A 27,711-nucleotide genomic window follows, 5' to 3' on the forward strand; every position below is an offset into this window, starting at 1 on the left:
AGTTTTGGTGGTTTAAAAAGCCAAGTATTTATTTTAATCTTTCTTTATTGTGTTGGTCTGCATACAACACATTTATTTTAATCACAGCATTAACTGTCTGCAGGCAATGAAAAAGACAAATGCCAGAGGAGATTGAAGACTTTATTAAGAAATGAATTTACAGTGAATTAATGCTCATTGTTTCCCGTAAAGCACCCTTGACAAAGAGCACATTCACAGCTGCTGCTGCAGGGCATCTGCTAATTAGACAGCAGAGATAAACGCAAATATTTGACTCAGCAGAACTGCAGGCTGGTGGGACCGTTCTGTCGCTTTCCTCCGATTGGCAAAACTACATCTTAGTTAAAAACTATGAAGCATTATTTGTCGTCTAATGCTGTCATGCTCAACCTCATTGAGTGAAAACATTTTTTAAGTAAACCACCAGATGATAAAGGTTAGGACTTTTTATATTCCCCCCACTTGAAGTGATTCTCCACTTCCATTTTAGTTATTTTATTTCAATCGCTCATTAGGAAAACTTCATGGAACAACTAAAAGACGTCGTGAATGAAAAGAGCAGAAATACGTATAAACTTGCACCTATTCACATAAAAAGGATATTATATTCATCTCAGGAAACAATTAATCTTATTTCAAATACGCAAAAAACACAACAAAACATCATTTTATTCAAGTTTTTTTTTTCCATTTCACATTTTAACCCTTACAAAAGAGAAAACAGTTTACTTTTTTTTTTTGGGAGATTTTGATATACCAGATCAAAGTAGTTCTTTACTTTGAAATACAAGGTTTGAAAAAGACGGTTTGCGATTTTTTAAATCTACAATGTTTTGAGGTTTATCTTGCATCCAAACCTTGAACTCATGCACTCATCTCTTCATGTATTATGGAATCAAACCTTCTGGTAAACTTAACTCTGGGTATTTTTCCAACAAAACTACTGGAAAACAGCTGGCTGAGTTCAAAATAACTAACATTTAGAAAACGTAGAAAGGCTATAAATGCTATTAATTCTGCAGAAGTTTGGCTGTAACGGTTTTTAAACATTTCATTACGTAGAATGAAAAGTAGGCGTTGCCAGGATGCTTTGCTTTGTAATCCACGGCTGCCATCTTCTCATCGGTGGACATGACCTTTCCACTAGGACAATCACTCTGCTTGCATGTCAACAAACCCAGCATATAAAAAAAATTTAACCAGCAAAGCTTGTGTGGCAGAATTTCAAGTTTTGATTTCATTTGCAGCTCTCTGAGCTCTTATGTTGGATTTTCATTCTGATTTTGTTCTGTTCACTTGAGAATCTCTCTTGTCTTACATTTTTCTACTCGCTAAAAGCCCTCTGTCCTTCTTCTGGATGTCTTTCCCTCAAGCCTCCCTTTTTGGATCTTGTTTTATCTCCCGGTTCTTGCAGCCTGACGTCAGCAGCGACACATTCCTCCTCCTCTGCGGTTCACCTTCAGTCGCCTCCAACTTCACGTTGTCTCCCTGCTGGTTTGCAGCCCCTGCTTTCTTTTCTGCTCCCCGCCTCACACATCTTGCACTCTGTATCTGCATCACATGCAGCCAGTACTTTTCCCTTACTCCAGTCTCATTTATATTCCTCCCTCCCCATTCCTTTTTCCCCTCCTCCCTCCCCCCTTTGTGCTGTTTGCGTTGTCTGGGTCACTCTGAGTTGCTAAAAAAAGCCTTTCCCTGCACTGAGCTCTGTGGTATCATTTATCTAGTGCATTATTCTTCATGCAAGCAGCTGAACAAACAGCGTTGCCTTCTCATAGGTGCTGAAATCCTACTCCAGTCCAAATCAGATGATTTTTGACTGATTTGACCAGACGAGTCAAAGCAGGTGATGCTTGCTGCTCCACGACTTGTTCTAATTTTAGCTGAGAAGCTCGGCTCTATCAAAGCTAATATCACTGAGTTACCAGAACAGATGACAAAAAAGTAGAAATATAACTCATTTTATTTTTCTACAGGGATTTTTAATGTTATTGTTCTTTGCCTACGGAGTAGAAATGAACATGGCCATAATCCGTGCATGTTCCGCCTCACTCCGGCAGGAGGATGTGCCGGTGTTCTGCAGGTGTTCAGGCGGTGGAAAAAAAGTGGGTCATGCTGAACTCTGACAGGCTGACACGGGCTGTGCTCACCCTGTGTTCGCTGACACGGCTTTTGAGCAAAACCTGCTACAAGTTTGTCCGTCATGTAAGGATTTACCGATCAGGACGCCACACAGGTGACAGGTTTGGGGCAGAACCTCACAAACACATCTGTTATCTGGCATGAGAGCGTGCTGCTAATTTAAGAACAAAATTCAAAACATTCATCCTTTTTAGCCTAAGTGACGTTAACAATCGCTTCATAATTACTTAATGTGTGACAAACAATCTAGAGGGTGAGTTGGACACCTTAAAGCATGTGTCCAACTCGAGGTCCATGGGCCAAATTTGACCCGCCATAGCTTTTAATGCGGCCCTCTCGATTCTAGACTAAACACTGAGTGTGATTAAATATGTTATCAATCAAATCAATGCAGTTTTTATCTGTTTGCTGCCAAATTATATCAATCAGTCCCTCCAGTTTCTTGAGAATTACTGTGGAAATTCATGCAAAATCAACAAATCCCCGTTCTTTTTTTGCGCTAATACATATTTGAGTTTATTACAGATTTTTCTCAAAAATTGTCAAAACCTTTCTTACTTGCACTAAACAGCTGCCTCAGCCTTAATTGATGTCATATTATAGTCCACGATCTGTACAGCGAGAAATAAAAAGGCTGCATTTACAGTCACAAATAAGTACAAATATTCCCAAATTAGTACAACAAACACTTTGATTTTTATTGCAAAAAACAAAAACAAAAATCACAAAAAGACTAACAAATTCCTGGAGGGAGTGAAAAGATGTTCAATAATATTTAACTTTAAGAATATATTGATATTTTAACAGTTTGCGAACAGGTTTTATCAATACATTCTGGGACAACCGGCCCTTTAAGAGTGCTTATAATTTTGATTTGGCTCAAAACAAAAACGAGTTTGACACCGCTGTCTTAAAGGAACCCTGTAGTTAAATGTTATTCAGATAAATGCAGTAAGAAATGATGCTAAATTTGTTTATATTTCAACCAGAAGGAAGAATGTACAACAAGGACAAGATGGAGGGACTCCACTTGGGCTGATAGAAACTTACATGATCTAGTTAATATGAACAAGGAGGTTTCTGTGACAAATAAGACATTAATTGAGCTGCAGTGATTGTGAGTGGCTGGTGGAACCCAACTTGTATTCTTTTTAGGATCTCATGCGACCTTGAACCTGCTCTGGTAGATAAAAAAAGAAATCCTTTAAAACATTTCTGCTGTCATCATAACTCGGTCTGTAGAGTGCAGGACTATTTAGTTGTTCCAGTCCAGACAATCAAATGACCTCTATATCACTCAGAGATTTAAAGCGGGAACACATTTACCCCTCTCATACTAGCTTTTTGACACAGATAAGCTCATTTTGGTGCAGGGTACAGCAAATTGCCCTGCTAGGCTGTTGTTGGGACATGTGTCTGTCAGTGGAGGACTATCACCAGATGGTCTCTCTCAGAGGGAAGCCAGTTCAACAGGACAAAGCGCCTGCCGCCATTTTTAGGGACAATTTAAGCCTTTTATGATAGTGAATGATAGTGAATTGTGTTAAAAGCATCACTTGCAACTGGATAGTGATGGCGCTGAGCTGTATGTGCAAATCTGCTCTGAAATATGAGTGAAATGGAGATGAAAATGTCTAAATTGGCAGCAAGGGAAGACCCCTCTGCCCCAGTTGCTGCTGTGCAGTCTGTAATCCTTTGCGTGGGAGTGCCCTACATAGTACGTGCAACAGAATATAACTCAGTATTTTATTAATCATAAACAACCCAAGAACCTCACAAAAAAAGAAGTGAAACATTCATAAGCAGGGCAATGATGTATGTTTTTTAATGGTCAAAGTAATTTTAAAGAAATTATAATTGGTTTTATTATAAAAACAACCACTAATTTACTCTCTACCAAATGTCCGAAATTACTTTATTTTAAATTTTTTTTTTTTATCGTACTTTACGTGTCGGAATATGTAATCCGATATAAATAAACACTTAATCATTTTTTTATAAAGGCATCCTGGATAATTAAGATAAAAATTAAATGGAGGTAACCAGTTTATTTATTTATTGGTTTATTTGTTTGTTTACTTTTTATGGTAGTTTTGATCCAATTGATCCAACTGCCGTTGACGTGGTTGATGGGGAAGGAAGAAGAAACAAACCCGCCCTCTTGTGGTAATATCTGGAATTACATGCTCACTCAGAATCCAGGGCTTGTGCAGCTTGTAATTGTTGAACAATTTGAGTATGCTCTAATTAGTCAAAAGAGTTCAAATATGTAGATTTTATAAATACCTACACCTATGTTGTATAATTACATCAAATGACAGAAAGTTGCAGCAATAGAGCCATGTGATGAAAAGTAATGATATTAGAAATCTTTAAAAGAAAACCAAGTTTGAGGAAGCAGCATATGTTTAATTTTCCTTTGGGATCAATAAGCTATTTTTTGAATTTTAATTGAATTAGCTAAGCAGAGATGCTGTGTTTTGCTCAATACACTCTAATGAGAAGCTTTGGATACAAACTACATCTGTTTGTTGAACATTTCAGCGAGTTTTAAGGGTTTTTATAAGCCCTTAAAACTCTTCAAAACCTTCATATTATATGAAATATTAAACCCTCACTCCTTGGGATTGTACTTTGAGATCGGCAGAATGGCACATAGAAGAGAAAAGTAGAAGCCGCAAGGAGCCTCACAATCTGTACATCGCCATGTTATGAGAGGCGATTAGTGTTGAGTCAATTGCCTAAATCTGTATGTATAAAATCCCTGTCTCCTAATTTTATTCACTAGATCTTTATATATATATATATATATATATATATATATATATATATATATATATATATATATATATATATATATATATATATATATATATATATATATATGTATATAGCCTATATAAAAACTTGGTCAGATTTTGAAGGCAAACCTGCCACTTCCAATATGGCGCATGCGTTGACGTATCGTTCCAGTGCGTATATAACGCTTCTACTTTTTCACTTCTATGTTTAAGAACCCTCATCCTGTTTGCAATAGGCCAACTGGTTTGCTTGTTCATGTCACTCGGGAGCTGCGGAACCAATCAGCTTCTTTCAAGCAAAGGAGGCGGGACTTACTTTACAGTAGTGCAGCTTATCCAACATGGCGCTGACGTCGCTTGCCTGATAAGCATTTCTAAGTTTCGCCAGTTTAGTGGATATTAGTTTGAAGAGAATATATTTAGGAATATCACTGAATTGAAGTGGCAGCTGTTTGCAACTTGAAATGAAAGGGAAGGAGCGATCACCGGTGAAAAAACGCACCCGTGGGCCCGACGATGGCAGAGACCGAGGAGGAAGCTATCCGAGCAGCAAGAAGACCACAGCTCTCACAGCCAGCAACGGCTCCGCTCAGGGCGGCGCTTCCTCCAGAAGAGGTTTACCCAGCGACAAAAGAAATATGGGGGACTCAGAAGGACACGGCTCATCCAGTCGGATCGGTAGCGGCTACGACTACGGTTCTTCCTCCGGGAACAAGTCGCATGGTGGCGCTGATATCGCCGCGGAAACATCCAGGTCTGGTTCACGCGGCGAGCCGCGGCCTCCGTTGGCCCCAGGAAGTGAGTACAAGACGCTGAAAATAAGCGAGCTGGGCTCCGAGCTGAACGACGAGGAGATAGAGGACGGGTTGTTTCACGAGTTTAAGAAGTTCGGGGACGTGAGCGTGAAAATATGCCGTGAAAACCACGAGAGGGTGGCGTTCGTAAACTTTCGGAGGCCCGAAGACGCCCGGGCGGCCAAGCATGCCCGGGGGAAGTTGGTGCTGTACGACCGGCCTCTGAAGATAGAGACCGTGTACATTAACAGGCGTACGAGCCACTCCCCGGTTAGTAAAGACAGTTTTTCCTCTGGACACAGGCACCTCCACTCCCAGAGACCCCAGTCTCCCCCGGGCCCGGGTTACAGGGACTACCGGTTACAGCAGTTGGCTCTGGGTCGACTCCCCGCTCCTCCTCCGCCCCCTCTGCCTCCCCATCTCAGGGACCTGGAAAGAGACAGAGACTTCCCGCTGTATGAGGGCCGCAGCAGGCCTCCGTTCATTCCTGAAAGTTACCGTGAGGAGGAACTACTCAGCCCCGAGGACGATCAGAGGGCGAACAGGACGTTGTTTCTGGGCAACCTGGAGGCCGGATTGACGGAGAACGACATCAGGAGAGCTTTTGAAAGGTTCGGGCTGATTACAGAGGTGGACATAAAGCGGACTGTCAGAGGGCAGAACAACACATATGGATTCATCAAGTTTGAGAACCTGGACATGGCCCATCGAGCCAAAGTGGCCATGTCGGGGAAGGTGGTGGGTCACAGTCCCATCAAGATTGGGTATGGTAAACCTACACCCACAACCAGACTGTGGGTGGGGGGACTGGGCCCCTGGGTTCCAGTGACTGCACTGGCTAAAGAGTTTGACCGCTTTGGCACCATCAGGACTATAGCCTACAGGAAAGGGGACTCGTGGGCTTACATCCAATACGAAAGCCTAGACGCCGCTCATGCTGCCTGGACCCACATGAGGGGTTTCCCTCTTGGCGGCCCTGACCGGAGACTCAGAGTGGACTTTGCAGAGACAGAGAACCGCTACCCACAGCAGCAGTTCGTGCAGCTCCCTCTCCCCGTGCCCCACTTTGACTTAGTCCAGGAGCCATTTTCTCATCGCCTGGCCGAGCCGATGAGAGTAAGAGACCGCACCCCTCCGCTTCCTGGCCGCTTCAGGGAGCGGGACCCGTATTCATCTGCTGAGTGGGTTGGCCTGAATGCCCACGACAGGATGAGAGGACCAGGCTTTGACCCCATTGATCGTCTGGAGCGGCGCTGGTCAGTGGAGCGCGAGTTGCAGGGCAGAGATGTCGGCCCCAAAAGGAGACATTTAGACGACGGCTGGAAAGTGGAGCGCTCTCCTGACAACGGGGACTTCGGTCTGCGCCGTCATGGCGGCTCATTGGAGCGCAGCCCCGGGGGCAGCAGCCGGGACGGGGGACGCTACAGTGACCCCGAGCGCCTCCCTCGCTCTGGCAGAACCACCCCGGCCAAAGAGCGGCAGAACAACCACAACTCTAGCTTGGCGGAGAAACGAAAAAGAACACGCAGCCCCTCTCAGCCAGAGCCCAAACGCAAAGCCGGAGACGCGGTCAAGAGCCCGGCGAAGAAGGAACAGCGGCCGGACAATCCGGCCTCAAACTCCTCCCCGTCCAAGCAGCCGGTCTCCGACGGGCCGAGGCTGAGCCAGGCCTGGGAGGGCGTCCTGCTGCTGAAGAACAGCAGCTTCCCCGCCTCCCTGCACCTGCTGGACGGAGACATGCGGCTGGCCACCAGCCTGCTGGTGGAGGGCCCGACCGGCGGGAAGGTGACCCAGCTGAAGATCAGCCAGCGCCTCCGCCTGGACCAGCCCAAGCTGGACGAGGTCGCCCGCCGCATCAAGGCCGCCGGCTCCAGCGGCCACACCGTCCTCCTGGCCGTGCCGGGGAAATCCGAGGACGCCAACAGCTCCGCAGAGAGGCCGCTGAAGAACCTGGTGTCCTACCTCAAGCAGAAGGAGGCGGCGGGGATCATCAGCCTCCCGGTGGGGGGCGGCCGCGACAAGGAGCACAGTGGAGTCCTGCACGCTTTCCCTCCATGTGAGTTCTCCCTGCAGTTCGTGGATGCCTCTGCCAAAGCCTTTGCCAAATCAGAGGAAGACTACCTGGTGATCATCATAATTAAAGGAGCCTCATAAAGAAAAGTGCAAACTACATGTCTTTTTTTTTAATTTTTTATCATTTCTGTACTCTCATCTTTCTAAGTTGTGAGGAAATGCTGACAAGAGTGTAGTGGAATCTGATTCTGTAGGAGAGTGGAAGTTCATTTTGTGCTGTGAAAGGTTTACTGAGAGGAATACAACAGTAAGATAAAGTATATTATATGATGGTAAACTGATGGACTTCATACTGCCACTTCCTGTTTTACATGTTAAACTTAAAGGGTACGCTTCTTAAAGGAACTCAGAGCAAACTACTTCATAATGAATATGTTGCCTTATGAAAAAAAAAAAAATTTTATATCCAGGGAAGAACGTTTTATTTTTATTCTAGGCATAAATTTAATTGATTTCTGTCAAACCCTTTTAACATTTAGAGAGAATTCAATCAAATACCGTCATTGTTTGTTTTGATTAGGAAAAGAAATATAACTGCTCGTCCAGTTACACTTTAACATATATATTCAGATGTGCGTTTGTATCGGTTATCCCTGACTAAATTTCTCAACACCTCACAGTTTTCTAATTTCCGACAGTTTGGTTCAAGCTGAAAAGAAACATTTGTCTAATGGAAAAATGTGTAATTTTAACGGTATAGTTCATTTTTTTCCTCCAAGGTAAATTGTATGAAGATATAATCTACAACAGGGTTGTACAGAGAGGTCGCTGTGCCGTGATTTTGAGGAAAAGTGAATAAATCTTGAGAATTTTTTCTTCCTAGCACTTAGGATTCAGTTCTGTGCTAGCAGATATTAGCCTACATTTTCTATATTCTTCTATGTTGTCTGCAAACATAGAAGTGTGTCCCATAGATGCAGACATTTTCAGTTTTAGTTATAAATGGCTAACGTCTGCAATCCGCAGATTTAACTTTTCTCCAAACTCACAGCAGTACGTCATCTTTCTTCTAGAGGCGAAGGAACTAAAACTGGAAACAAATTTATCTCCTTAAAAATCCAAACTATTTCTGTAGGTTCTTCAAAGTTCTTGCCTGAAACAATTATTAAGTTAGGAGGCATGGACGATCAGAGCTGATTTGAATAGACCGTTGAGCTGTGATGTGAGTTTAAAAGGTAACTTGAACGTTTCCCTTGTGTATCTGTTCTTTTAAGCTCTGCTAACACCACTGGGTGAAGAGGATGGACAGAAAAAGCAGACTGTTTCTCTAAATTATTTTAAATCCTGTTTGTATCGAAAGACATTTATCAGAAAAAGGAAAAGAAAAAGAGATCTAGTGTCACTTATTTATGTATGTCAGTGAAATTTGGCTCTTAATGACTCTTCAAAGTGATTCTTAAATGCTTTTTGTCTCCATCCTGTAATCAGATTAATTTTATTGCTATATTAAGTTTGGTTGAACATTATCCAGCCTGCTAATCTTAACTCCTGCCCCAGCAAAGCATGTAACTGTTTGACAAAATGTTGATGTAAACTATAAATGAAGATCTTTATGTGTATGACGGACGACCCTTCATCTGATCTGACCTGGAAGTAGAGAGATATTATTACTACTCTCTCTGTGGGCTGGAGCGTGAGGAGAGGAGGAGGCGGCTCCCTTCCTGCCGTCATCCGAAGAGACTTTTACCGGTTGATTTTCTTGCTTTTGATTTGAGTACTGTTTTAAATGAGAGAGAGAGAGAGAAAAAGAAAGTATGTGCTGTAAACTCAGGATTTCTGGAGACAGAAGTGGAGAACTTCATTGCCGATGGGCTTCACTGTCAGACAAAACACGCAGACGTGCGGCAAGCACTTGATAGATCTTGTTTTAATAAATTTGCTCTTTCGTGGGAAAGACGAGTGCCTCGGAAGACAACTTTTGTGACCTGTTCTGTTGGTTTATCAAAGCGGAGACGCTTTCACTTTGACAGCAGGAGCTTCTCCCAGGAGAGGGAGTGAGGAGTGGAGGGAAGCCTCTCGGTTCTGTGTTTTCGTGTCTCGCAACTTTTACTCGGTGACGGCCTTTCGTCGAAATTGAGAATTTGCTGTTAATGCTGTTCCAGCAAGCCCGGAGTCACCGCGTGACCTCGGCGGCCTCTGCTTTCACGGAGGTCAGGCGGAGGAGCAGAACGCAGCGGCGTCTTCATCCGACGGGCTTCCTGTGGAAGGACAGCGGCGGCTTCGTCGGCCTGCGGCCGCGCCGCCGGGGCAAAGAGTCGGTCGGGCATCTTCAGCAGCTTAAGAAGGAGCGGTGTTTGTGTGGGTAGTTCTTGCTTTGGAGTTTCCAAGAGGAAGGGCCTCTGTGTTAGGGCCAGACTTCACACGCCAGACAGTGCAACAGCGCCAAAAATGGGAAAGGAAGCGGCAGGAGGAGAGGAGAGATTGCCTGTAGAGTTCAAACTTTAGTCGGTTTGTTTTTTTTTTTTGTTTTTTTTTTTATCTGATTCATGCACTTAAAACTGCAAAATGAGAGCAAGGCGATGGGTGTCAAGCTGCTGCTGGATCCCTCCTGTGACACCACGCTGGTCCGGGACGAGCAGGCCTGGGTTCTGTCTCTGGTTCTGGAGCTGAGGGATGACACACCGCTGGCTGTACGCGCGTCAGTCCCACAGGTACGGTATGGACTTGACCTGAAAGAGGCGGCTGGGTACGTATTACAGTGTTTGAAATGACTTTAAACGTGATGTTCACAACTTATAACCTGCTGATAAGAAGGAGGGACTTCAAGCAGAGATAAAACCAGCAGAAAGTTTTTAAATGTGTGCAAAATGATGCATAATATGCTCAATTTAGCTGCAGCAGCTTTAATGATTTGTCTGTGTTATGTGCTAAACACTAAAACAGGAAAGGAAATGTTTACAGTAAAGATGGAAACACAAACTTTGTGTTCTAAAAATAGCCTTAGATTTAATTATCTGAAAGGCCAAATTTAGCCCAACATGATTACTCTTAGTTCCCTTTAAAAACACTAATGCAGATAAAATGCTAAAATTTAAATGGATCTGGAGGAAAACATAAAATTATAGAATTTATGCAATCACAATGAAGTAAAAAGTGCGATTAAGAGATGTCTTAAAAAAGGACATTACAATCTGATCTTTAAATAAATACTATGCGTTTTAATTTCGACATTTGGCATCGGATGGGTTTTAAGGGATCAAACGGCTGACACAAACCTGATAACATGAACTAGGACCATTTAGAGTTTTATAAATAAGTTAAAGGACCCTAAAAGTCCTGAAGGCAACAGACTTTAAAATTGGTCCAGTGTAATTATCTGGTTTATTTACTGTGAGTGCAGCTCAGATTTGCAGTAGCTGTAAAAAGAAAATCGTGGTTTTAGGAACCCCAGAGGAAAAAAAGAAAAAAAAACATTTCAGTGAGCAGAAAATGGAGTGGAATGAAATAATATAAATATCCTTTATTGCAGGATGAAGGATAGTTCAGCAAATACTCGCACAAAGATAATAAAATAGATAAAAACAGAGTAAAAAATAAAAATACAGAGGTAATAAAAAAACAGTGCACTCTTTTCCAGAAGAATTTGCAACTGAACAAGTTAAAAAATAAAACTGTTTAGGCCGGTTTCAGCATTAAAACGAGACGATTTACAATTGGTGACGATAGAAAGTGTCCAGCAGCAGCAGAGACGTTACTCAGCTGTACAGACACCAGCATGGATGTAAAATGAAAGCAGTTTAATGTTTCGCTCTTCCTCTCAAACCGGTGTAACGGTGTAATCCTGATACGCCTCTGCTGCATGTCCAGGCAACAGAACTGCAAAGTATCGACTGCCAGCCCTTTCATTCTGATAACGTGTTTAACAAGCCTGTTCTCCATAACGGGGATTATGAAATTACCCGTATGTTACAGGCAATCATGCTTGGTAGGTAAATAGGTCATTTAGTTGTTAGTTTGTAAAAAAAAAAAAAAAAAAAAAAAAAAATCTAAACTTGCAGAAACCTTCACAAATGACACAATAAATCAAACATTTACCTGCAGAAAAAAAAATGTTTTGAAACCCTGTCAACAGTCTTTCAGTAAAGTTAGTCTTAGTTTCAGGTTATCCATCAGCATCAGTTCAGAGTAAAAAAAAACAAACCCAAACGTCATGAGTTATTCTGGCCTTTAAATGACGTTCTGCAGGAACAATTTTGGAGCTTTAAATGTTAAATCATTAACGGCTCGAACCTCTAGCTCAGTTTGTCAAAGGTGAACGAATGGCAGTTTTTATAGAGACCAGATAACCAGACGCTGCGTTGAGAAGGCAGCTCACCGAGTGACGGGAGCCACTGACATGTCACTGCTGCAGAGCCTTAAAGATTTCAGGTGAAAAATCCTTGTTTCACGGAACAAGCAGGAGCGTCAGAATGAGACGACAAGGCGAAGGGGTTTGCTTTTAGTGTTTCATAATGCTAACTGTTTTTCTCTGCACTGAGCTGGGTGTGCTTTAGATGACCTGCGGCGTGACGGATCAGCAGCTGGCGGACGGCGAACCCACTCTGTGCTGCTAGCAGCGGAGGGTAAGCAGTGTGTCGGTCATGTTGCTGCAGAACTGAGGATGAGCCGGCGGCGACCGCTCTGGTCTAACGCAGGGACACTTTTACAACAAAAGTCATGAAATTGGAGTTAAATCTTTTTTCTTTTTTAATACACAGACAGGCCACATTAAGATGTGACTTCTGCATACAAGTTTGTGCTGACATTGTTTCAGCAAACTTTTAAAGTGTCTCAGTGTTGATTTCAATACACTATTTTAAGGGATGTGCATAAAACTGACATGGCACTGTCATGAACATGGAGTCTTTATAAAGGGTAATTTGGTAAATAATGAGATTTTTTAAATACAAAGTTGCACTAAACGTTGCATTAAAAGTGTCAAAAAAAGGTGCATTAAAACTTTCTTTGACTTTTCATTAAAATGTCTATTTACCAAATTACACTTGATGGCAACAGTCATGATTTTATATTTTTTGTCAACATTTTTATTTTTAGGTTTTAATCGCTAAGCCAAACATTAAATTTTGGCAAAATTTATATTCTTAAACGGGACTTTTCCTAATTGTCCCTAAAATGTCTTGCATGAATACAGCTTGTTCAATATATGTTTTAAAAACAATTACTCTTACAGTAATGTTCTTAGTATGATCATTTGTAGACTTTTTAAACTTTAATTTTTAGGAAAGCAAAATGCTTTTTTAAACTGCACTTGTGGGATTTAGGATTCAGGTGTTTAATTTTAGTAATGAAACTGCAGTGACCAGACATTCATACTTTCAAACAAACCCTCTCAAAACTGGCTGGTTAGAACTAGTTAGAACATCAACTAAGCGTTTTAACTTTTTATTTTTTTTTTCCGTTTTATATCTAAAACACTGCTCAGGTCGTTGTCATTTTTGCTCAGAGTTGAGACTTGAGACTTCGGTGACGAAGGTAGCAGAGATCTGGTCCAGAGTCTGTGGCTTACGGAGGACTAAACCTGCCATATTCAGAAATAAGAAAGGACTCGACATGAACATGTTGCTCCGTGAAGTTTGTCACTCATTCTTCCTTAAACTTACTTTCAATAGAAATCTTTTAATATCAAAACTAATCAAGAATCCCAGAGCTTTCTTGCTATGATCAGAAAAATATGGAGGACTTAACCTGACAAAATAAAAAATAAATGCAGAAATAAATATATGACTGAATTAGATAATTACTGACAAAAGGATCAAAGAAAAACTAAGTTAAATCTCATGAAATAGATTTTACTGTTTTAATTCCTAACTGTAGCAATTTACCTCAGTGCTAGTATAGCTTAGGTAATTTTGACTATTTATAGTAATTTTTCTGTTCATTTCTATTTGTTTTCCTTAAATTTCTTATCATTGTGTGATTAGTTTTGCAATGGATTTTATACATTTGACTCTCACTTACTATAATTATTCCTTGAGTTCAGTATTTATTTCTGTTTATTCTTCATAACTTGATCATTACCAGTCAAGTTATTCCTCTACTTCTCCGCTTAAAGCCTGCAGTTGTTTACTTTTCAGTTACCAATAAAGCATTTTTGTTTTCACTTGGCATAAACGTTCAAGATGCTTTGTTTAGTCTCTGCCCTCATCTGCTGGATTTCTGTAAACTGATTGGCCTTTTTCTCTGTGACCTCTCTTTCAGAGACTCCAGCTAAGTGGAAGTTAAACCCCTTAATTGAATTTCTGAGTGTTTTAGATCACCTCTTGACATGACGACTGGAAAGAAAGAAAATGCATCTCCACCCATGAGAACTATTCAGTTTTCACGCTGCCGCAGTGCGAGGACTTCCTCAAGCAACCGCAACGAACTGCGCTGGTGAGTACGAGGTAAAACTTTGCACTGCTTATTTATCTATGTGAATTGTATTTATCTTTTAGTGTGTAAAATGTACAACTTGTGCTTGAATAAAGGTGTTTTTGTTGGAAAACAATTCTTGTCTGATTTATTGAAAATGTAAGATTACCTGCGGCTTTCATAGTCAAAGCAGGTTGAGTTTACTTTTTTAAAATAAAGTAATAGATGTTTTGTTTTACTCTAATGCCTCAGATGTGCACCGCTTTGAAAAAAAAAACAAAAAACTTTTAACTTTGTTACATTTTGTCACATTACAACCATAAACGTCCAAATGTCTCATGGAGATTGAGGAAAACCAGGCACTGGTTTTAGAAATGTTTAGTTTGATTTATTTTTATTCAGTCAAGTTACTGACTTACACTGAATTACACTTTATTTACCTCGAATGCTAATAAGTTACACTTGTGTTTGGGAGCTAAAACTTGTTACTCAGACCGATATCTGTCACTAGAAGCTAGACGTTTCACTACAAGTTAGTTACTACAAACACCTCTGTACCCACAAGTTCACATCTACAACAGGAGAACAAAAGTTAGATCTTATATAGGTGAAGTACATTACTAAAGTCTTAGTCTGGTATTGAGATTCCCTACTTTTTCCTTCCAATTTTACTTCTTTTCACTTAAAACGCCACCTAAAAAATTTGTTGAGGTTTGTGCACTTATAATCTGCCAGAGGAACAAGATATTTTCCCCATATTATGTTTTATAACTTATAATAGCTATATCATAAGTTATAAAATTGAAAAAAAAATGTCTTGTTTCACTGGCAGGTTATTTCACGTATAGCTTGTATCTTTTCATTAATATTAGGAATTAACTGGCATCCCAAACCCGAACAGAGTGACGACTCTGTCTGGACCCGTCCCCAAGCTGATGAATTTACAAAAATAGATTATTTTCATGGCGTGTTTTTCACAGCAATAGACGGCTTAGGTGCAGAGCAAGCAGAGACACCACTGTTTGTTTTGTCAAGATCATGACCCGTTTTATTTGAGCACTAATTATTTTTTTTTTTTATAGGCTGGCACCTCGTTAAGCAGAAAAAGAGAGAGAAAAGTTTGCTTGCTCTGTTTGTAATTTTTCCCATAAAAGAGACACTAATAATTTATCGTTTTCAAAAGGTGTTAACTTTTATTTTTACTTGAGGTTCTGCTTGCTCTTTTAAGATGTATTTTATTCTAAGGTCTTACATTTATTTGTTCGAGACTAGTTTCATATGTAGTAAAATAGACAGGTGTTTACTGCAAAATGCAAATTAACAGTGAAAATGTGAATATACTGATCTTTTACTAGGAGGAACATTTAGTAACTGGACCTCTGAGTTTTAATTGACCTTGTATTGTGCTGAAAAGATACTTTTCTTTTTTTAGTTTTTTTTTGTTTTGTCTAATTTCAAGTGTACTAAAAACTAGACCAAAAATAATTGGTAAAATTTTGTGTTTTTGCAGTGGCTGTAATGTGACAAAATGTGAAAAAGTTCAAGAGCATTCGTATTTTTGTAAGACAAAACAAAAACTCAACAGTCGGGTGATTGACTGGGATGACAGGGCGTTTTTTGTGGCCACTAGATGGCAGAAGAGGCGCTGAGCTGCATTTTGATGCACTGCACAGTCACTTCATCATTCATGTGAATCTCCAGGGAGGGGCCCGAGGAGAAGATGAGTCATCTCACTCTGAATTCAGTCCTTAAAACACAACCATTCACTGTCAACAGGCCCCGTCTTGCACTGATGCCATCTGGGATTTTTTTTTATTTTAAGGCAGATGCATTTCTAATAATAATCTTTAACTTCATTTCTAAAAATGGGCAGCATTGATCTTTTTTCAACCCAAGGTTGAACACCTTCTATAAATAGTTCTATTAGTTAGCAATATATTTACTGCATTCGTTATTTATTATTGTACTGTTCTCCTACACAGCTGGCTGATTTTGCATGCATTTAACAGTAACATGAGGAACATCCTGGTTGTTGACCACATCAATCATTCATCCACCAGAGCAGCAAGGAGATGTTTTACGTTGTCCTATCTGTCTAAATGACAACTGTAGTGAAAAATGACCTGTATTTAAGCTCTTCACAAATCTGCAGCAGTGTTGTTAGCTCTTCTAATTTCACCATGAAAGGAAGTATTTATATAATGTTGAACATTAGGGATTCAAATCACTATTCTGTCGAGCTGTAGGAGAAACAGAAGCTTGCACAGTGCGATATTATGATCAAAGGTCCAAATAAGGGTAAAAACCCAGCAGATGTGAATTGTTGCCAGAAGTGAGTAAGTTTCAAGGGGCAACAAATACGACTCTCAGTTTCCGCTCTACTATTCTTTGTGTCTCGTATTTCAGGCTGAAGTGGGTAGGACTGTCTTTACTGTAATACAGAAACATGAAGCCAGCACACTAAAGGAAGCCTGACTGTGGCTCAAACAGTCAAGACAAGATCTACAACAAATGCAGCATCTCTGGTTTATCTTCTTTTGTCTGAAATATTAAACTGAAATGTTAAGAAGTAATCATCAATAAACAGAAGAGATGCGTTGATGACTCATCAATGTCGTAGCTTGAATATAGCAATTTAATTGTGAAATCTAATTTCTATAGCTTGCAAATAAATAAAAGGCAGAATATAATCTGACTCAGACTCACTGAAGTGTTTCATTGTCAAGTGTCTTATTGTCATTAAAGATGTATTTCCAAAACTACAGCCTAAACTAGTAGCTAATTAGCATAGCTTGAAGGCTAACTGACACCAGCTTAGCTTGGTTGTCACTTCTTCCTCTTTAATTGACTCCGTTTACCACACAGTAAAACAACTCTCAAAAAAAAGAGTGGTTTTGCAGTAAATAATAAATTAAGCTAACATGACAGGGCAGCCATTACCCTTAGGTTTCTATGCTAGCTGGGCTAACCAGCTGCCAGCGCTATCGTTAGCTAACAGTTTTAAGACATTTTCTTTCTGTTCAGTTGAGGGTAAAATGGGTTTTTTGTTCTCTATATCATATCCAATCAAGCTCCTCTTGGATTAGTTACTGAGATTATGCAAACTATGCAACTAGTAATGTTTTGAGAAATTATTAAAGCAATCAAACAAAAGAAACAGGTGTTGCCTTATGCATTTTGGTATTGAAGTTAATAAAAAGCAGGTAAGAAGTATTACACAAGATTCAACAAGATTAGATGCTAATTATTGTGGAAGTGAAATAGTTATGTGAAAAAAGTTAGTCATTACCTTTTTATAAGAAAAAAACAGGTATTGTGTGTTTTTAGATATACAAATCCTGCTTAGTTGGAAAAAGGATGCACTTTTGGAGGAAAGTAAGTCATTGGAGGAAATGTTTCGGCATAGGCGATGTAAAAACTTTTTTCTTTTTTTTATGTTTTAGAACCGATGTAAGAATTTATTGAACACTTCTTCATAGAAGGGCTTTTAGTGCATACTGCAACATCCAGGCACACAGAATAAATGATTAAAGGAAATTAACAGCACCCTGAACAGCAAATTCAGGGTGTCTAATTTTATCCGACTTCACTCCACTCCAGCATCTACGTGTATTGGCTGGGCAGAAAAGCCCGATGAATGAAAGCACCACCCTGCAACTTTCACAGCAGCTTAAAGGATTTGCAGCTCATGGCTTGGTGCCACAGACTGCAGCAGACCTTCAGAGGTCGAGTGATGTTAGGCTGATGGACCAGGAAAAGCAGGAAAAAAGGAAAACCTGAGTAATATAAAGCAGGTGATGGTTCCTATGGTTTGTCTGTGCGAACTACAGTATTGATACAAATGATTTAAACTTAAGTAATGAATTTAACTTAAGACTTGAGATCATAACATATACACTTTTTTCAGACAATGCTTAAAATGTTTTAGGACCTTAAACTCCATAAGTTTAAGTTGGTAAATCTGATGTAAATGTAGCAAGTATTCATAAAAGCATCATAGTGAGTAGAGTTTTGTTTTATTTTTATGTGATTGAGAGTTAAAGTGTGTTATCTGAAGTAAAATATCTTAAATATTTCTATGAATTTACCATCTCCAATCATTTACAGCAGTGATTATCTTTACCAATCATTAATCATTTTATGACTATTGTCAATGTAACTGTCTAAAATCAAGACGTATTTTGAAAAATGAGCAGGTTTCGTATTCAGTTTTTAGCTGTGTCACGAGGTGTGTGTGTTGGCGGCTGGCTAGCTGCTATTTCTGACCGTGTTTATGAGAGTCCTGGCTGACTGGATTGGATTATTTGCTCAGGGCTGGCCACTAATGGCCCAAAGCATTCAGTGAATGGAACTCACTTTCAGTTGTTTTCCCCTGAAGGCCTTCAGGGAACAATGAACTACCATGGATGTAAGAGCTACATTTGTGTTGTCCAGCCAGAAAATCACACTGAAATAATTCTAACTACTCTGAGATGGAAAGAAGTTATGCATTGAATAATCTGCTCATATTTCTGAGAGTAATGGGTGGAAATGTTTCCTTGGATGAATACTTTGCTTATACATTTCATGAAAATCTACTTAATTTTTTTTCTACAACAATTTCTGGCTGTTGTTGAAGCTTTTTAATCATCAAAGAGCTGCAGTGTGGATCAAATGACGGCTCTTAATCGCAGAAACGCAGAACAGTAGTTCTGTTTCCATGACGACCATAAGCAAAATTTTCCGCTAATGTTAAAAAAACACATTTTTGCAGTTGCAGTGTTTCCATTAAACAAATGTAACTGAAATCACGTGAATAAGTCTGATCATGTGATAAGTTATTAAAAAAACATGCCTTGTCATGATCCTTCTACCTCTTCCTGTCGTCTCCTCCGTCCTTCCCGCCAGTAGTAACGTCCGGTTGCTGGTCACGTGACGCGTGTGACGTGGGAAAAATGTGTTTTCGTTGCAAGTTTAGCAAAATAAACAAATTCTCAAAATAAAACACCTTCAACAATACTGAAAAAAAAAATCGAATCTAATGTAATCAAGATCAGTTTTAAAGAACATATAAAATAAACTGACTACAGCTTAAATTCAGCAAATTTTGACAGAAAAGTCAGTTTTCTTTGTTTATTATTTCTGCGTGCCCTCTTAGTTAATCTTAGTTCTCCTTTTGTTTTAAATGAGACAAGTTGTCAACTTTAGTGAATTTACAGCCATCTTTAATAAAACATAAAATAAGGACAATCAGTAATGCTTCTGTTACACAAGTCAATTCACTGAAACTTAAAAAAATATGTTAAATATGTGCTTCACAAAAACAAAGGCCACTGTTAGTGAAAAAAAAGACACATTAATATTTAAGATTTAATCACACTCATATATGATAACAATAATAAAGTCAGTTAATTTGCATAATAAACAGCATATATTGTGAAGAATGAAACAAAGCAACAGGAATGCAACAATGCATCAAATCTGAACTGCTAATGCTGATAATTAAGCGTTGCCTGTTTTGCATAATATGACCATCTCAGTTTCAGCACTGAGAGCTGCACAGGATGAAATCTCTCCGTTCTTTGCTGCCACTGGATGCCATTTGTTCTCATGCGGCTTGTCAATCGGTGGCTTGTATTTCTCAGTGTTTGTGGTCCTAAAAGCATTTCAAGTACTTCCATTACAAATGCAAACAATAACTCAGGAGCTCATGTTCTTAAGTGCACAGCAAATATACTTGTTTTATGAGAGATTTCAGGCATTTATAAAGGATTTTTATTAAAGCTACATACAGTGTCATCCACACTTCTTGGCAAATATGTGTGAATAACATTAGAATAAAATCGACTTTGCCAGACTTCACTCTAAAAGTCTCAGGTCTGGATTCTGTGTCTGGTGAAAGGTTCCTGTGTTGATCACATGTTCTTAGATCATTATCTTTCAGAAAGAATCATTAAAAGCTAAATTTCAGTTTTCTGACTGAAGCCAGCAGGTTAGGCTGTAAGATGTCCTGTTATTTCAAAGTGATGATGCTTTTGTTCCTCCTCACACATCCTGGTTTTTTCTTCTCTGCTCTAACCCATTAGCATGTGGTCCAGTTTCTAGTACAAACATTTTAGCACTTGAAATAAGACAAAACTAACTAACAAATAACTTTTCAACAAGGTATAGGAGCTTGTTTTAAGTAAATAATTACTAGTTAAGTGAAATAATCAGCAAGTGTAACAAGATGGTAGGACTGAAACAATTAATTGGATAAATTGTGAGTAGTTGATGATTAAAATAATTGTCAACTAATTTAGTAATTAACTAATTAATCAAGTAATTAATCATTAACTGGAGCATACCGATTCAACATAGGCATTTTGCTGAAAGAATAACTCAGTCAGAGCAGTAATAAAGCTAAAACTTTGCAAAAATATATACATTTAAGATAATAATATAATAATAAAACTGTGTTAGTTCTACTTACAACTCCTCGGGTGGGATAGTTTTAGCTATTTCTTTAAAATTAATCTAATTATTTGATTTATTATGTCTTTTAAAGTGTAGTATTGTATAAAAAGTATTAAATGAAAATCAGAATGAGCTAGTTTTTTAGTCTGATTAATTGATTAATTAATCTATCATTATGCTGATCACGTGACTCGAGTGACGTGGGAAAAACGTGTTTTCATAGCAATTTTTGCAAAATAAACCAATTCTCAAACTAAAAAACCTTCAAAAATCCTGAAAGAAAATCTAATCTAACATAATCAAGATTATCGATTATAATCGATTGCTAACATAATTGTTAGCCGCAGTAGTACAAAATCGTGGAACAAGACATTTCCCCATTTTAAATGTGGAGAAAATATTTTCTTTCACTGGCAAGTAATTTCACTTTTAACTAAAACTTTTTTTTTATCAACATTGACTTAAACCAGGCTCCTACGTCTTGCTGAAAAGTTACTTTTGCGTTAGTTTCATCTTGTTTCAAGTGTTCTAAGATATTTTCTCAATAAACTGGACCATAAATACTTTTCTGGTGTTTCTGCAGTGCATTTTGTTTTTCCAACCACAGGAACATCGGAGCTGGCAGATGCCGCCTCAGGTCTCTCTGTCCCTCGATGTCTGCTAGTCGTCCTCGCCTATTGGATTCAGTCTCCCGTTCTTACTTTCCTGCACGTCCCCGTGGCTGAAGGCGAATCCCGCGGCCTCCGCTCCCTGCTCTCCGTACGCCAGAGGGAGGCTCACCGTGGAGGAGTGGAGGCTCTCCCCGGTGTCGTCCTTCTCCGTGTTCCCACCTGAGCAGAAACTGCAGCAGTGTGGCGTGACGTAGAGGTAGACCAGGATCAAAACCAAACTGACCACACACGTTCCCAGGGTGGTGTACGCTGTTTTCAGATCTTCCAACCCGCACCTCTTGGTGCAGTTGAACACCACCACAGTAATGTGGAGTGTGTCACTGAGGGAATCATTGGTGGCGTAGCAGGTGTAAACCCCGGAGTCTTCCACCTTCAGTGGCTCGATTTTGAGGAAAGTACCGTTCAAGACGTTGCTGCTGTTCGCTGACATGTTTCCAGGCAGCACCCATCTCTTCGCCATGTACTTATGTCTGGTGTCGCAGTCGAGAAACATGGTCTCCTCCAAGTAGCCTTCTTTCTTCAGGTTCTTGACTTCACTGCAGTTCAGCTTCAGGATTTTTTCATTCTGTTTACCTGGCATGTTACATGTGTGGCTGTCTGCAAAGTCAGACACAGAGCTTAGCTCCCGGAGGTGCCAGTAGGCCACCAGGTCATGCAGCTCGCAGCTGCAGGTCAGAGTGTTGTTGTGGAAGTAGACGCCCTTCTTGAGCCAGGCGCGCATGGCCCGCAGCTCCTTCACCGGAAGAACTTTGATCCTGTTAAAGGAAACATCCAGCAGCTTGAAAGGAGAGTCCTTCTTGCACTGCTTGAAAGGAGAGAGCTCCTGGCTCCGCTCCTTCAGCACCTCCACAGGGAAGCGTGAGATCCGATTGTGGCTCAAGTAGAGCTTCTGCAGAGCGACCATGGTTTGGAAGGCATAGCGGTCAATTTGAGATATGCAGTTGTTGAACAGCAGAAGTATCTCCAGTTTTTCCAGCGGCTCAAAGATGAACTCGTCCAGGAGGGTCAGGCGATTGCTGGAGAGGTCCAGGTAGCGTAGCCTTGTCGTGTGCACGAAGGCCTCGGAGGAGAGGAAGGTGAGGTTGTTGTTGTTCAGCAGCAACGTCTGCAGCTGGTTGAGATCAGTCGACGTCCATGTAGCAAGGAGTTGAGTGATGGAGTTGAAGCTGAGGTCCAGGACTACCGTGTGCTGAGGAAAATCGAAGGTGGCCTTGGTTAGACTCACATTAGAGCAGCTGATGATGTCGCTAGCACACACACAAAGCTTGTGGTGGTCCTGAGGCTTCCTTTTTAGCAGCCTATTAGCTCTAACCACAGGAAGCACTAAACCTAGAAGCAGAAATAGGATGAAGCATCTTTTTGACATCATGTTGAGATTCTTTCTGCAAGATCCTGATTACGGCGTCTCAGGGTCCAGAGCGGATTCTGGAGGCTGTAAAGACACAAAACAAACAACATGTATTACAAAAGCTACGTTCAAATTGTTGCACTGGGATATAATGTGATGAACCAACACAAACTTGAGGATAATTCTGGAACAGAAGGAAACTGCTGGAGAATTATGGTCTTCAAATATTTTTTATAGTTGACGCTCTGATGAAGCTCTTCCCGAATAACGTCAAATTTGCTCATTAATATGCAGAAGCACACTAACTGACTGGATGTTTTGACAAACAGAGGACAAATTTAGAATGAAAACATCCGAAATGCGGATCAGTTTGGAAGAACGTCCCGGAGCTTCATCTCTACGTGATTCAATACAGAAACACGGTTTGGAAAGAATTAAACGTAGAAAAATCACAGTGAGAGGAAAGGAGGCAGAGTTGGTAGAAAGCTAGCACAAAGTTGTTTGGGCCTACTCAGCCACATTCTAGTATGTGTGGGTAAAAATTTTAATTCATTAATACATTGAAAACATTTTTTTCCAACTTTGTATCGATTCGGAAAAGGTTGTGAATTGATTACATCTCCTGTCTCACCATGAAAAGGAATAGAAAAACCTCCCCTCATATGCTCACAGTCCAAATATCTTGAGTAAATCAATATTGTAGTCGATGTTGGTTCTACAACCTCCTGGAGGCTGAATTCAAGTACATGCCACAGGATGTACTTGTTGCAAACATTTTTATTTGCTGAAAAGTTTGAAAGCTATTATTTTCAAATAGTTTCCATTGGTCTATCACATAAAATGCTTATAAAAAACATTGAAGTTTGTGATTATTGTTACATGAAAAGCGTAAATAGTTTTTCAATGCATTTTTTTTGTGTGAAATTTTTTTTTACCAAAACAAAGGAAGAGATGCCACTTCACTATGAGTTATTGTGAAGCAAAGTGGTGCAGTGGGGGAGCGACAACAAAAAAAAGTTGTGTGTAGTCTGCAAAAATCGAATCACCAACACACAAATAATGATTAAAATGACAAGTTTATCATTGTGTCAAATGAAAAAATAAGATTATGACATGCAGTTTACTCCGGCTCACTGTCCTTTCAGTTTTCGCTGCAGAGCAGTAAACATTTGTCCCGTTGGACGGAGGGTGCTGTCCTCCTTTACCTTCAGCCGGTGTGATCAGGAGTCTGTGCTACAGGACGGGCTCATCCTCTTCCTCTCCAGCAGCGGGGATCAGCAGTCTCATCCGTCAGTCCGGCACCACGGAGAAGAGCGGGGTTTACTGAGCACACCAGACCTCCTGGGGGAGTAATGCAGCCGGCTGCTATCCGATCCGAGGGGCGTGAACAGCAGGGGAGGGGCCGGGGCTCCTCTCTCCTCTGCTCCTCTCTAATGTCTCAGTCACATCACTTACAGGCTAAAATGACATTTATCAGACCAGAGTGTTGTAGGAAGGAACAGGGTAAGAGAAAATGTTCCACTTGTGCATGAGAAAATCTGCTTAGATGCAGCACCATCAACTGATAGTCACAAGATATCAGAGCATTTTTATAGGTGGCAGCGAGTTTTTATCACATGAACATATACAACATATACAAGCTGTGTCCCTCAGGCAAAACCTTAAACCTATGTCCAGTTCTTTAAAATTAATCACCAAGGATTATTAAATTCTTTTGAATTTGTGATTGAATTGTTTGATTTTATCATTTAAAATCTAAGATTTTTTTTCCTTCCATAGCTGTGCAGAAGGTCAGGACAAAGACTCTGTGCACAACCTGCAGCAGTCATTAAAACGAGACGTGAGGAGCATGCAGAGCCTGATGAGATTTCAGCTTTAGGAGCATGAACATCATGTGCTTCATGAGTCCGATTAAATCTGCTCAATGTGGGGTAAGGAAACATGATCAGCTAAAAAAAAAAAAAAAAAAAAAATGTTGGAAGCAAAGAAATAATGCAGCAAAATGTGCCAATTAATTTCACAAGAACTAGTGAAGCATCGCTCCAGCTCTTGACTGATTTCCTTATTAAAAAGTTAGAAATGGGATCATCTTAAAGGGACAGCATCAGTGTGTTTTCCAGGCACATGGTGCCATTTCATAGAACAATCAAGTAAATATGTTAATTTCAGTTTATATAAAAAATACTATATACATCAAATATGACATAAAAGAAATTTTAATTTGTAATTTAAATTGGGCTTCTGTTTCTTCAAGAACTCCTACTCTTTATGACATGGCTCCTCTATTAACCCTTTAGTAATGTTTTTTTACCAGTGTTGCACTAAGTAGCTTGTATAATGAGCTCAGAAGATATGCAGCCCTAACAGGTGTTTGCTAATTGCTGCCGCTAGTCTGAAGGAGCTGAGTGGAGGAGTCGCTGCTCTGTGAGGAGGAAGCTTGGAAGCTGCAGCTCAGAGGAGGAGCTGCGCCTCGAACGGCGGTGCTGGATCCACCCAGGTGTGTTGCACAGCTGAATGGTTGCCATGGAGACTAAAGGATTTCTCAAAGATGCATGAAAGAATCAAGGCAAGACTACAGGTATGTTTCTGGTGAGGGATGTAAAGTTACAAAAAGTTGATTTTATGTAAAACTAAAAATGAAGAAAGTGTCTGCTTAGTGATGTGCATGAAAGATTATATAAATGGACTGAAGATAAAAATGTTAGATAAAGTTAACAGAGATCTATTTGTGGATTTGCTCGCACAGTTGAAAGAGAAGACAAGTAGATAAGTGGTGGAAATGTGAGTTTTGATTTAAAAGCTTCTCTATTACAGTAATGTCGTTGTTGTCATCAAAAAGAGACGAGCGTGAAATATTCTGAAATGTTCTGGTGAGTTTGGACTTTATAAAGCAGTATGAACCAACACATGCAGCTGATATGGGATCCCAAATCACCAGTGACTATGGAAACTTCACACTGGACTTTAAGTGATTTACAAAATGCACTTTTGTGTCAGAAGAGGACTTTAAAGCAGCACCATGGTAAGACGTTTCTGACATTATTTCCATCTGTGGTTTAGAAATGGTATCCATCTGGTCCATGCCACGTTTATTCCCTGAGTGTTTGAATTTAGATTTTTTTTTGTAGTAAAGGAGACCAATGCTAAATCATCTAATCTGAATAGTAATTAAGTAAGTAGTAATAAAGGCTAATATGTATCTGAACAGTTCAGCTGATTCATGATGCGTTATTTATTAATTTTTCAAGAAAAGTATTACATCTTTAAATGTACTCTTTCCTTCTCTTTTTTATTCCTTGCACATAAGTAAAGTAATGAATTAAAATGAATGAATTAATAATTGAGGTTTTATACTTGCTGCTAATGGTTACACATTCTTGTAATGTGAGGGTTTGAGTACAACGTTACATTTTATTTCTCAACCTCTTTTTCTGTTATTTTTTCCAAAGCATCGATAAAATAGACCATCATACTGTTGATTTTATAGGCTTACATTTCTGCAATGAAAATTACTTTATTATCGTGTTGAATTACATTTTCATAGCTGTTCCTACGACAGAATGATGACAACTTTAAAAAGTAAGTGATTTTTTTGTTGAATTGCTGAAAGAAATGTACTTCTTGAAACAAATTAGCCTTATTATGCAAGCCTATTTTATTGAATTGAAATAACTATGACTATATGATGCAGGAGTTTTGAAACTCGTGCTGGATTTAGTTGTCAGTAAATAATACCACAAACTGCTTGTCATAACCTGTAAACAAAGAGAAGAATGAAAGGCAGCCATGTTGCCTTTAAACCAGCAGGATCGTAATTGCTCCCGCAGCTTTTGACGCTTTTGAATGAGAGCGATGTTTTGCCGTAGCGCAGTCACGATCACAATGCGGTATTGTCTCCCGGGAGATGTGATTTTTAGCTCAGCAGCTGTCACAACAGCCTTTTCAAGGGCTGCCGCGGTTTGATCTGCACTGAGATTTGGAGGATCAGATAGAAAGGTTGATTTAGATGTTAAGACTGATTTTTGTTGTTTCTGCTGTGAATTATAAACGAGGAGCCGCCGGGGGCCACCGGCAGCAGGTAATAAGGTAACATCCAGAGACGCCCGGTGCGCACTGGACCATTAGCTTAATGAGTTCAGCCTTAATGAGTTCAGCTGAGCAGATGTCTGCTGGACAAGAAATGGAGACGTGAATTAAACTCTCTGCCAGCATGCCTAGGTGGGCCCCATGTGGGGGAAAGGAGGGCTGATATGTAGGGCCACAGCCCACATGGGCCCTACATGGGCAAACCCATGTGGGGCCACCGTGGAACCCGCGGACAAACCCATATGGGACCCATATGGCCTGCCCTCCTTTTCCCCACATGGGGCCCACCTATGCTGGCAGGGAAATTGAAGGCGATCCATATCGATTTTCTTTTAATTATGTATTAATCATTATTAACAAGTAAAGCAACTGCAGCATTAGATTATTTATAAATACAACCAAAAGCTCTCCAGACGGGTCAAAATGGATGTCAATTATTTAAATACATTTAATTAAGCTTACAATGTAAAAAAAAAAAAAGAAAAAAAAAGAAAAAAGAAATTCCTAATTTACATATCTATTTTATGCTTCTGGATGAATTGTTGCCACATTAGATTTTTTTAATACCATTTATTTCCTTTTAACTCGTCCTCCAGTTTATTTTTAAAGTCCATTTGGCTGTGAACACAAGAGTTTGACCTCAGTCACACAAAATAAGCCTAGATTTTGCTGTAACAGTTTTTATTCTTCTTCTTGGGATTTGGTTTGTTTGGTTTCGTGTAAATACGGATAAATAAAAAATTATATGGTAAAATTCTGGGGACCACGGCTGCCGGTATTTTACCGAAAAGTAGATTTTACGGTGTAGTTAAAGTAGCGTTAATTCCCAATAAATATAATCTCAAGGTGCTTTAGAAAATATAATATAACTGGACTTCAGCTGTACAGAAGATGACTGGGGAAGCAGAGATGCAGTCCCTAAGTTTTTTTTGCATTCTGTTTAAAAATGTTTGAAGACTCTGTGACAGATTTACAAAGCTGCTTGAAGGAGTTAAATATGTGTTAGTCTA

The 27,711-nt window shown here is 39.8% G+C and overlaps 1 protein-coding gene and 1 pseudogene across 1 annotated transcript; one reads left to right on the plus strand and one right to left on the minus strand.

Annotated features, from left to right (window-relative positions):
* The first annotated feature begins 5,135 nt into the window (after nt 1–5,135).
* On the plus strand, nt 5,136–11,122 carry LOC103150680 (putative RNA-binding protein 15 pseudogene; annotated as a pseudogene).
* Nucleotides 11,123–21,097: 9,975 nt separating this feature from the next.
* On the minus strand, nt 21,098–24,258 carry LOC103150714 (amphoterin-induced protein 1-like). The gene is made up of 2 exons (XM_007570434.2): nt 23,821–24,258; nt 21,098–22,699 (listed from the first exon to the last, which is right to left on the minus strand). Exon 2 carries the CDS (start codon nt 22,634–22,636, stop codon nt 21,257–21,259), a length of 1,380 nt encoding a protein of 459 aa, XP_007570496.1. The 5' UTR covers nt 22,637–22,699; nt 23,821–24,258; the 3' UTR covers nt 21,098–21,256.
* Nucleotides 24,259–27,711: the final 3,453 nt, after the last annotated feature.

This window comes from Poecilia formosa, unplaced genomic scaffold (genome assembly GCF_000485575.1).
Source record: "Poecilia formosa unplaced genomic scaffold, Poecilia_formosa-5.1.2 Scaffold260, whole genome shotgun sequence".
Classification (NCBI taxonomy): domain Eukaryota; kingdom Metazoa; phylum Chordata; class Actinopteri; order Cyprinodontiformes; family Poeciliidae; genus Poecilia; species Poecilia formosa.

Excerpts from the sequence above, each read along its gene's own strand:
- LOC103150714 (XM_007570434.2), bottom strand. The coding sequence starts at position 22,636 with ATGATGTCAAAAAGATGCTTCATCCTATTTCTGCTTCTAGGTTTAGTG.